Below are 11,007 nucleotides of genomic sequence, written 5' to 3'. Positions count from 1 at the left end.
GCTCTTCAGAATGTGTTTTTATAGATGTTTCTTAATAGAGATAAATTTATCCTCTCTCCACAAATGATTTTGTGCTTATCCCCTGGCAGACCTCATCCTTAATTCATCATCTTTACTACAATCTTTACTGTCTATCTTTATTGCCACTAGCATTTACTATGTTATTAGAGAAATCTTTGCATTCCTCCTGCTTCTATGGAGGAATGAAACAGCTCTGCTAACTCCTGATACTATGACAAACTTCAGGACAGTGCTCTTAGTATCTGTTTTATTAAATTAAATCTCCACAATGTGCTGACTGAAGATTTGGTTCTCTTTTCAGAGCTGGTGCCAAGTACAAGACTGAGCTTTTGTTCCACAGAAAGGTTGCTGCTCCACATATTTGGAAGAGAAAAAGGTCATCACAGTACTGTGTGCTGTGAGACACTGAAGGTAGGATTTAGAAGTAACCCGTTGTTGTCTGATAATGTCAGAGATGGTGAATGGCCACTGAGGTACGTCCTCATGGCAGTACCACATGTGGCAGAACAGAGGACATCCTCCAGAGAGGGACTATGAAGTTGTCTGGAGCTTTGAGGAGTTATCCACGGGCATCATCTGCCAAGGGTGGGCAGTGACTGGGGGCCCACAAAGTGGAAGATCAGTCCAGGTGGTTTCACTCAAAGGATAGTGCTATATTAAGATATCTACAGGGAAAGAAGAACACTTATTTCTCTGGGATTCAGTGGAACGGAGAGAGATTATCATCATAGTCGCATAGTCTCGTGCGGGTTGGAAGGGACCTTAGAGATCATCGAGTCCAACCCCCAGGATTTGAGGCTCTTATGTAGCAGAGTGGCACTTCTACCACTTGCACCACATAGGGATTCGAACCTGGGCCCTGGTGTTGCAAAGCGGCACTTCTACCACTGCACCACCGGGGCACACAGATTACTGACATTTACAGGGAAAGAGACCTCTGGCTGCAACTAAAAAGATACCTGGAAACTTGCAGTTGCTGTTACTGCGTTCCAACTTTTTCTGCACTCTCACCATCTCCACCACAGGCTTAACTGTGCTGTCCTACACCAGCCCCAGTTTCCTTTCAAGCTGTAGACACACATCTTGCTTATCCACCTTGCTCTCACCTTCACCAATACCTTCACCTTCACGATACCATTACCAATGTCTTTTCAACCTCACCGTTTGTTCCTTGAATCCTGATTCCACAGGCTGATCACAGACTCCTTCTGGGTGACCACTGATAGCACAACACTGCCCTTTGAGTGACATTTCTTTCTTCCCATGCCCAGCCTTAAAGCCATGAGTCCTGGACTGACCTGCCAGCTACTGCTGGAAAAACTGTTCTCACAGTCCCTTTCCCAGCCGTGTTCATACTGCTGCTCTATGAGATCCTGAGACAGAGCCGACTTTGTCACTGCATTCCCACCCATTTCCTCCTTGTGGCCTCTGAGCAGATGTGTTGCCTCACATTCCTTTTTCAACACTCAGTGAGTACTCTGGAATTTCAAGATCATTACCCAGCCCCAAGAAAACAAACAGCATAGTGGATGGCTAGGAGAGACCATGATATTGAGGAGATCAGAGTATGGAAATCACAGAATAATAGAATGGCTTGGATTACAAGGGACTCAAAGGCCACCCCCTGTGCTGTGGGCAGGGTTGCCAACCACTAGTTCGGACTGCCCAGGAGCCCATCAAGCCTGGCCTCGAATGCCTCTTGTGATGGGGCATCCACAACTTCTCTGGACAGCCTGTTCCAGTGTGTCACCACCCTCCAAGTGAAGAATTTCTTCCTAACATCTAACCTAAACCTATCCTCTCTCAGTTTAAATCCATTCCCCCTTATCCTATCACTATCTACTTGCATAAAAATTTGGTCCCTATCTGGCCTGTAAACTGCTTTCAAGGAGTGGAAGATCACAATGATATCTCTGCAGAGCCTTCTCCAAGCTAAACAATCCAACAATCTTTCATTGTAGGATAGGTGCTCTAACCATCTGATCATCTTCGTGGCCCTCCCCTGCACCCACTCCAACAGCTCCACATCCTTCATGTACTGGGGAACCCAGGCTTTGACACAGGATGTGGCCTCACAAGGGCAAAGTAGAGGGGGACTATCACCTCCCTCTCCCTGCTGGCCACCCCTCTTCCAATGGAATCCAGGATACTACTGGCTTTCCAGGTTGCAAGAACACACTGCTGGTTCATATCTAGCTTTTCATCCACCAAGATCCCCAAGTCTTTCTTGGCAGGGCTGCCTTCAAGGAGTTCATCTCCCAGTTTGTAATACCTAGGATTGTCCCAACCCAAGTGTAACACCTTGCACTTGGCCTTGTTAAAATTTTATCAGGTTTATGGGCCCACTTTTTGAGCCTGTCCTGATCCCTCTGGATGGCTTCCTTTACCTCCCTTCTGATCTATCAGCTGCACCACTCAGTTTGGTGTCACCAGCAAACCTGCTGAGGGTACGCTATGTCACTGATAAAGATGTTGGAGAATAGAACAATAGACCCCTGGGGGATGCCACTCATGATTGGCCTCCACAAGGACATGGAGATATAGACCACCATCCTCTGGCTATGACCACCTAACCAATTATTTATCCTCTGAGCAGTCCACCCTTCAAATCCATGTCTCACCAATTTAGATATCGGGATATGATTCAGGACCATGTCAAAAGCCTTGCACAAGTCCAGGAAAATGTCATCAGTTGCCCTTCCTTGTTCCGCTGTCACCACATCATAAAAGGCCACCAGATTGGTGAGGCACAGTCTGCACTTGGTAAATAAAGGATTAAAGGGCTTTGGAGGTGAAATGCTCAGGTCAGGCATTTCAGGATTAGAGGTGGTCTTTCAACGTTAGGAGAAGGCATATTTTTAGGGGTGGGTTTCATGAGCTGTCTTGGGTATCTGGTTAAGGTAACAAACTTGCTTTGTGGGTTGGTTTTGTTGAGGGCTGGGCCATAGGCTAGAGCTGAGGCTAGCATTTCAGTTGTCAGGATGAGGGTGAGCAATAGCTCTGTCACTCTTGCAGTAAATAAGTTTTTCTTCGTTTTGTATGGAACTTATTGTGTTGCAGTTTGTGTCCATTGCCCCTTGTTCTGCTGCTGTACACCACTAAAAAGAGCCTGGTCACATCTATTTCAGTTCCACAGTTCAGATACTTATAAACAGTGATGAGATCCCCTCTCAGCCTTCTCCTCTCCAAGCTGAACAGTACCAGGTCTCCCAACCTTTCCTCATATGGGAGATGTTCCAGACTCATTCCTCTCTGTAAACCTTTGCTGGACTTTCTCCAGCAGACCCATGTCTTTTCTGAACAGAGAAGCCTGAAATTGTAGTAAACCAGATGTAGCCTCACCAGGGCAGAGTAGAGGGGAAGGATCACCTCCCTCAAGCCTGCTGGCTATGATGCCTTGACTGACTCTGTTGAATTCCTTCTCTAAGCAGGGGAGATCCCTCACTGATGCTGGCTGGGTGTCTTGTCTAAAAACGGGACAAGGAAAGGCCAACTCAATAAATTTCAGTTACGGGCAAAATGACATTCCTGGAAAGAAGTGTGTGTGCCCAGCTGAGGGAGAGCACACCAGGGATTGCCTCAGTCTATTTCACAGCAGTTGCCCTGGAGCCCTAGGAGACATGGCCTGCAGCTGGCTCAGACAAAGGAGAGAAAGCAGAGGGAAAATGACATGCTGAGCAGACTGTGTGTTTACTGGAGGAGCAGCGCTCTCAGACCTTCATGCAGTAAGCTTCTGGCTGCATGGCAATGTGCAATAATAACCTGGAGGGATCTCCTGAATGTGAAACTTCTCATACCATATCAGACTGGATGCACTCTGTTTATTGCAGGGGACTGACTGCTGTTGAGGGCTTCCTTGCCCTCAGTGCAAGAGGACAGGGCATGTGACCTATCTTTCCCAGGGAATATTTGTACAAGTTTATTAGGCAGAAATAGGAAGAGGTTCATATAAACACAGTTAAGGAGTTGACTAAAAAATTCATTAGACTTTTGAGAGTTAGGCAAGTTTCTAACTCCCTGAATTACATATAGCAACCAGGTATTTGGGAGGTAGCAGAATGAACAAAGAGTAAATCTGTGAGGAATTCTAGAGAGCAGTGGGAAGGGCACTCGTCCAGATCATTGGCTGAAAAGATATGCTTAGTCATGTTCACTGATGGAGATCAAATATACAGGAGGGTAGAGCACAGGTGGAGGCTGGGAAGGGATTGCAGGGTACCGGTGTCAGTGTCTCTGTACTTTTTTGTCCTCCAAACCTAGTTCTGAAAAATGCTATAATTTGAAAGAGAAAACAATACACACACAAAATAAGAAAGAAATTAGATCCCAAAGTATTTAAGAAGCTGATAAGGGTATTGAAATGTTTTCTTTGACTTAGATCACTGTCATCATTTCTTTGTTCCTGCTTTTAAAAAACATCAATTTCTGTCTTGAATAAAGTTTGGTACCCCTAAAAGTTTCCCTGGCCAGAACTGTCCTCAGCCTTGCAAAGGGTGAGTCACAGTGAAGTGCTGACCTCTCTTCACTGACCTAGATCTTGTTTTAGATGGTGACGTGCAGCACAGAAAGCTTAATGCCTTGTAAACATCCCTTTGCATCAGCAATAGGCCCTCAGGACATAGGATCATGAGGTAACCCAGGAACTTGGCAGGTCTGCAGTCCAATCTGTCATAAATAAGGCCAGACCACATTCTTCAAGTCTTGATCCTGCTGATTTTGAAGACCTCCAAGGGTGAAAACTGCAGAGCATTGATGGGTGACCCATCCCAATTCTTAGCTCATGTTATTTCTTCATAAGAACTAACAAGATAAATATTTTACTAATAGTTCTTTTCGGGAGAGTTTTTACTTCATCAGGGGTCTCTGATAGTCTTTGCATGCTCAGCAGATAGGTGAAGTAATTTATAGTCAAAGAGATTAGGTAGATGGAGTAATTTGTGGGTACAAAGACTGAAGCTCTTGTCTGTCCAGCCATATGGAATACCTCTGAGCCTTGAGTTAAAGACAAATTAGACATCCCACACTTAAACAGTGTGACAAGGATATCAATAGGCTCATAATGTTGAAAGACTACTTATTTTTATTGCTGGACAGACAAGACCTGCATGATAGAAAACTTACAGAGGAGAAATTAAACAATTATCAATATACATGTTTAGATAGCAACGATTTGTGTTTAGCAGGTATCCATATGTTAGGTTAAATGTCGGGAAGATTTGTGAATCTGAAGTACTCAGCCAAAGTGCTGAAGTACTCAGCCAAATGAGGGGACAAAGTGATAAGCGGGCATCAAAGGGCATAAAAGATGTAATGCTGTTTCCTGTGTGTGCTCCTGCTTGTGGGATGCCCACAATTGCAATTGAGAATAAAATCTGCTTTTATTAGAGATACCATCCTGATAAATTATTTGGATATTTCCAACACTTCTGTGTAGGCTGCATCATTCTCTTTTATCTCCCAGCATGCATCATGGTGAAAGGCCTGACTCTGTACTCTCCATCACCTCTTCATAGGTTCTGGCAGGCTGCAATTAGATCCCTTTCAGCTTTCCCTTCTCCAGGCTGGACAAGTCCATCTCCCTCTGCCTCTTCTCAGGAGAGATGAAGAGCTCCAGCCCTGACTATCTTGAGTGATCCTCCTCACACCCACTCTGTCTTGCTGACATCATTCCTGTGCTGGGCATATGAAATCTGGAGGGAGCATTCTAGAAAATGCCTTCCTTTCATCTTCTGGCTATGGTCTTCACTCATGGTTTGAGACAAGGATGTGGAGATCTCCATAATTACTATCACAAGTAAGACAGACACAGTCTGGGGAAGATTCATGTAATTACTGCCGATTAATAACCATGCAGAGCAATGGGGCACACTGCTGGCCTCGCTGGCAGCCTCCTTCCTAGCTTACTGCCCACCAAGACCTTCTCCACAGGGCAGCTCCCAGCTTGGCAGCCCCAGCCTATGCCAAGGTCAGAGATAGAGCCTTGCTGGAGAAAACATTCGCATTTGTCCTCATGGCCTTTCATGAAATGCCTGTCGGTGCATTCTGTCATCTTCCTTAAACCCTCTTCCCAAGCAGTGAGCCCTGGAATCCTTTTCAGTAAAGACTCAGGCAACAAAAACATCTAGTGCTTCAGCTCCATCTGTACCTGCTGTCATTAAACCAGACTCTCCATTCAGCGTCAGCACAGCGTGTCTTTAATTCAGCCCTGGTCTCCACTGCAGCAACCGAAGCTGTTCTTTTTGCTCTTGATTTTCTTGCAAAGACCAGCTGCAGGTAAGATTTGCCTTTGCTAACACCATGCATCCACCACAAAGGCAACTGAAATAAATTTAATTTTTGGAGCCTGTCCTTGCTGACACCTCCTGGCAACTGTTTTGTGAGTCTGTCAGAGCCCTGCCCCTGCAATAGCCCTACTGCTGCCCACATTGCACCACAGCCATGCACATGGCAGCACGTATTCAGTGGCAGGAAATATTCTCCTGTGACAAGACTGATGTGACATCCATAGTGTTGATACCCCATTATCTTTACTGATAATCTGGAAAGGGGGATTGAGTGCTCCCTCCCTAAGTTTACAGATGAAACCAAGTTGGGAGGAAGTGTTGATCTGCTTGAAGGTAGAAAGGCCCTACAGAGAGATCTGGACAGGCTAGATCAGTGGACTGAGACTCGCTGTATGACCTTTATCAAGATCAAGTATTGGGTTCTGCACTGCAGTCACAACAATTCCATGCATCGCTACAGGCCTGGAGCAGAGGAATGCTGCAGGGAGGAAAAGGATCTAGAAATGTTAATTGACAGCTGACTGAACATGAGCCAGCACTGTGCCCAGGTGGCCAAGAAGGCCAGTGGCATCCTGGCTTGTATCAGATAACAGCGTAGACAGCAGGACCAAGGAGATGATGGTCCTCCTGTACTCAGCACCAGCACAGCCACACCATGAGTGTGGCAGCTGAATTTTGGGCCCCTCACTACAAGAAAGACATTGAGGCCCTGGATCCTGTCCAGAGAACAGCAACAAAGCTGTAAAGTGTCTGGAACACGAATTTTGCAGGGAATGGATGAGGGAACTGGGGTAGGCGCGGGGGGATGGCGAAGATGCCTTTCCGGCCGCGCTCCGATGTCTTTTGACCCCGCGGAGCCGCCGTGGTCGGTGGCAGTGCGCATGCCCGAGGCCTTCTGGCCTCTGTCCGATACTTTTTGGTCCTGCGGAGTCGCCGTCGTCGGTTGCGGTGCGCGTGCGCGGAGTCGTCATGGAGTCGGAGGGTCCGTCCGAGCCGGGCTTCGTGGGGATCCGCTTCTGCCAGGAGTGGTGAGGGAGGCGGCGCGGTGGGAGCGGGGCCGGGACCCATCCCGAGCCCTGCCACGGCCCGGCCCGGCGCTGATTTTGCGTCTCTTTAGCAACAACATGCTGTACCCCAAGGAGGACAAGGAGAGCCGTGTGCTGCTTTACGCGGTGAGCCCCCGCGGCTCGGGCACTTCCCACGGGCACAGCGCGTTCCCGAGCCGCGTTCCTCAGAGCTGGGCCCGGGCTGTGACCCTTCCCGCTCCCATCTCTGCCCACAGTGCCGCAACTGCGATTACCAGCAGGAGGCCGACAGCAGCTGCATCTACGTCAACAAGATCACGCACGAAGTGGAGTGAGTGCGGCCCCCCGTGGGACCCCCCGACAGCCCTTCCTCGGGATTCCTACCCCCAGAGCCGCCCACCTCCACCCGTGCCGCCCCTCCTCCATCCAGCGGGCCCTCCCCCCAGATAAGACAGCCCCTAATGTCTTCCCCTACCCCGATTCTCCCACCTCGGCATATTGGCCGTCCCTCTTCTGGCAGTGGAAGCTGGTGAATGAGGCGGTGGAGGGGGAAGCTGCGATTTCAAAAAGACTGGTGCTAGTTGTTAGGAGGTAATTAGTGAGGAAAGTGCTTGGCAGGTGGCTCAGTAATGAGAGGTAATAAGGCAGGCTGGCTGGAGGGAAGTTAACAAAGTGGATCGATTCATAGGTAATAAGAATGACAACAGAATGGTTGGGTTAATAACAGTGAGGTGTAAATGAGGAGTGATTAATAGGCAATGAGGGAAGCTGACTGGAGGGCAACTAATGGGGACAATTAATAGGAGGTATATATTCATAGGCAGTTAATAAGAATCATAAAGGGACTGTTGGAATTGTTAATAAGATTGACTGAGGAATAAATAGAGAATAATTGATAAGGAGAAGGCAGTAGGATGGAACAAGTCAAGAGCAGTTAATAAGGATACAATTAATAAGGGAGATGACAGAGTCATTAACTAGCTTGGGGCTTGTTAGAAGGGTTGATTAACAATCTGGGTGTCTTCTCACAGTGAACTCACGCAGATCATTGCTGATGTCTCCCAGGACCCTACGCTGCCACGCACTGAGGACCACCCCTGCCAGAAGTGAGGACTTGGGGAGCCCTGTGTGGACCAGAACCCCCTGCAGGGATGTGAGGGGCTCCTTTGGGGCCAAGGGGTGTCCCCAGCCCTGCTGCTTTCCCTCTGGGCTCCAACCCTACCAGTGTCGAGGGCATGGTATCCCTGCCATGTTCCTGCTGCAGGGCTCTGCTATATCCTGTACATCACCTGTACCCCTGACAGCTCCATTACTTCCCTGTGGGATTATTTAACATCCCCTTTTGTGGTTCCTGTGCTCTATACGTGCTCCAAGTCCTTGCTGTGTCACTGCTTTTCTTTCTCTCCCCCAGGTGTGGGCACAAGGAGGCTGTTTTTTTCCAGTCGCACAGTGCAAGAGCTGAGGTGAGGCACCACCCCAAAATCCCACAGCCTGATCTCTGCTGCTGCCACCCCTTCATGTCCCCCTCCTGTGACTATCACCTCCTTCTACTCTGCAGGATGCCATGAGGCTCTACTATGTCTGCACAGCCCCTCATTGTGGCCACCGCTGGACTGAGTGATAGCTATGTCTCCGAGTCTGGCTGTTAGCACCAAACTGCTGTTGACTCCTGTACAACCTCTTCCACCTGCCAAATTCCTTCTCTGTATCTGCCAGGATGGCATTTTCACACAAAAAATGGTTGACTTTTGGCAGTGGGTCATGTTGATGGATCTGTGGGATAGCATTGGATGGGAGGCAGCTCTGTGGGGCACTGGGCAGTGGGGAGGCTTTGGGATGTGAATGTCTTTCATGTGGCTGGGTCCCTGCAGAAATATTGCACCCATCACTTCCAGTTATGGAGTCTCGGATCCCCTGTGGTGTCCCCACGTGGCATCCCTTGTACCCCCAGTGTCCCAGTGGACCCTGAATTGCAGCCCTAGGATCTCCGAATGGCATCCCAGAGGAGCTTCAGGTGCCCTCAACCAAGCTCTTGTCACCTCACTGGGCCCCAGATTCAGTTCCCAGATGTGTCCTGAGCTTCATGTTTCCCACTGTGGGTCCCATGCTGCAGTCCTGGTGCCTTAAATGGCCCCACAGGTGCCATAACTGTCTTCTGAGTACTCCAACCCCTAGTGTACCACATTATACAGTCGGCATTCCTAGACTGCCTCTTTGGGTGCCAAATCTCCTTTGCTCTATCTCAAATTACAGCATCAAAACATAAATTTCCCCAAGAGGTATCAAATCTCCTTCACTGAATAGCCCATTTGGATCCCAAATTGGCCCCTGGGTACTGCAGATATCTCCAGAGGGCCTCACGTTGCAGCCTGGTGCAGCTGCAGCTGGTGAATGGTGCCAGCACAGGCCCCAGGCCTGTGCACTGGCATCTGGAAGCCTGTGGATGGTATAAGTCTTGGTCCCAGTAATGCTGTTTTGGGCCAAACCCAACAAGCCCAAAGCCAGTGGCTTTGAAACAGACTTTAAAGAATCTTTAGAATTGGCAGAGATGGCAATTGCAATGGTGGGCTTCCTGCAATCAGGAGAGCATACAGAAAACAATGTTACATCGTTTATGCCCTATTGCTCTACGCTTATCTCTTTCTCCCCTGATTCCCCATTGACTAAGTACTTAAGGCTCACAATCTTCCCAATACTCAACTAAACATATGGATACTGGATAAACATAAATTTTTGCTAGCTAAGCATGTATTAGTTAACTTCTCACATTTGCTCATTCAACACTCAGTCATTGTTTCTGGACATCTGCTTGTCCCTGCATAAAGACAAGTTTGGAAGGAGGATAGGGAGGAGTATCTTGATGCCTGCCTGTTGCATCCCAACCTGCCCAAAGAGCAAAGTAATCCAGCCTTGTGCTGAGGCCCTGGCTTCTTTGATGTCTGTTAAGTCTGTTTTACTTTTGCTGAGCGTCTCTTATCCAAACAGAATAACCCTACATTATGCTTTCTAGTCCATAATACTATACCTATACCATTTGGAACATTTAAAAACTATTGCAGTTTTGCAAGCAAGAATCAATCATATACTTCAACAACTAAATTTCTAAAATATGCTAGTAAAATATATGGTATTTCTACTTTTTCACGTCAGCTATTTCTAAGGACAAGTTACAAAATACAAATACATTGTGCTTTACTTCAGATCAATTCCCCCTTTTCAATATCTAATGCAGAAACAACATTCCATTCCTACAATACCAGACAGTGAACAGGGAGCACCACACTGCAATTATGTGGTTCTTTGAGGATGTGATATATACAAAGGTGTTACTCTGAGATACAACAAGGAGCAACCACCTGACACCACTACAGCAGCGCTGGGAAGTAGCATCTGAGGGGTTCCTCCTGCAAGAGCACTGGCATGCAATTGGTGGTGACGGGGTCTCATTCTGAGTGTGACTTTTGCTTCCAGAGGATGTGCTGCAGTTCCAGTGTTTGTGTAGGTAGCACAAGGATGAGCTGATCCTGTCCCCATTCAGGTAAGCACATTGACCTCCACCTTGCAGCTTGAACCTGTGCTCAAGAGGGAGGAGAATGGGAAAGGTGCCCTGATGCGCTGAGAAAAGCTGGGAGTGCCTCTAATGGGGAAGGGCAGAATGACTTGGTGCAGCACCCAGC

General features: G+C 47.9%; 1 protein-coding gene across 3 annotated transcripts; it reads left to right on the top strand.

Moving 5' to 3' along the window:
• The first annotated feature begins 7,255 nt into the window (after positions 1–7,255).
• LOC146755175 (DNA-directed RNA polymerase II subunit RPB9) lies at positions 7,256–9,084 on the top strand. 3 transcript variants are annotated; one of them, XM_085526323.1, is made up of 6 exons: positions 7,256–7,333; positions 7,423–7,477; positions 7,588–7,661; positions 8,396–8,436; positions 8,742–8,793; positions 8,889–9,084. In XM_085526323.1, exons 1-6 carry the CDS (start codon positions 7,275–7,277, stop codon positions 8,896–8,898), a joined length of 291 nt encoding a protein of 96 aa, XP_085382449.1. In that variant the 5' UTR covers positions 7,256–7,274; the 3' UTR covers positions 8,899–9,084. The 3 variants fall into 3 exon arrangements, with proteins under 3 accessions (XP_085382449.1, XP_085382447.1, XP_085382448.1); XM_085526321.1 differs by having other exon boundaries at positions 8,362–8,436; XM_085526322.1 differs by lacking the exon at positions 8,396–8,436.
• The last annotated feature ends 1,923 nt before the right edge of the window (positions 9,085–11,007 follow it).

Source organism: Coturnix japonica, chromosome 35 (genome assembly GCF_054131305.1).
Source record: "Coturnix japonica strain WE chromosome 35, WE-NBRP24, whole genome shotgun sequence".
In the NCBI taxonomy this organism is placed as follows: domain Eukaryota; kingdom Metazoa; phylum Chordata; class Aves; order Galliformes; family Phasianidae; genus Coturnix; species Coturnix japonica.
This window is presented reverse-complemented; position numbering and strand designations above follow the sequence as displayed.

Excerpts from the sequence above, each read along its gene's own strand:
- LOC146755175 (XM_085526321.1), top strand. The coding sequence starts at position 7,275 with ATGGAGTCGGAGGGTCCGTCCGAGCCGGGCTTCGTGGGGATCCGCTTC. Across the intron at positions 7,478-7,587 it reads GCCGTGTGCTGCTTTACGCG|TGCCGCAACTGCGATTACCA; the intron begins GTGAGCCCCCGC and ends CTCTGCCCACAG. Across the intron at positions 8,794-8,888 it reads CGCACAGTGCAAGAGCTGAG|GATGCCATGAGGCTCTACTA; the intron begins GTGAGGCACCAC and ends TCTACTCTGCAG.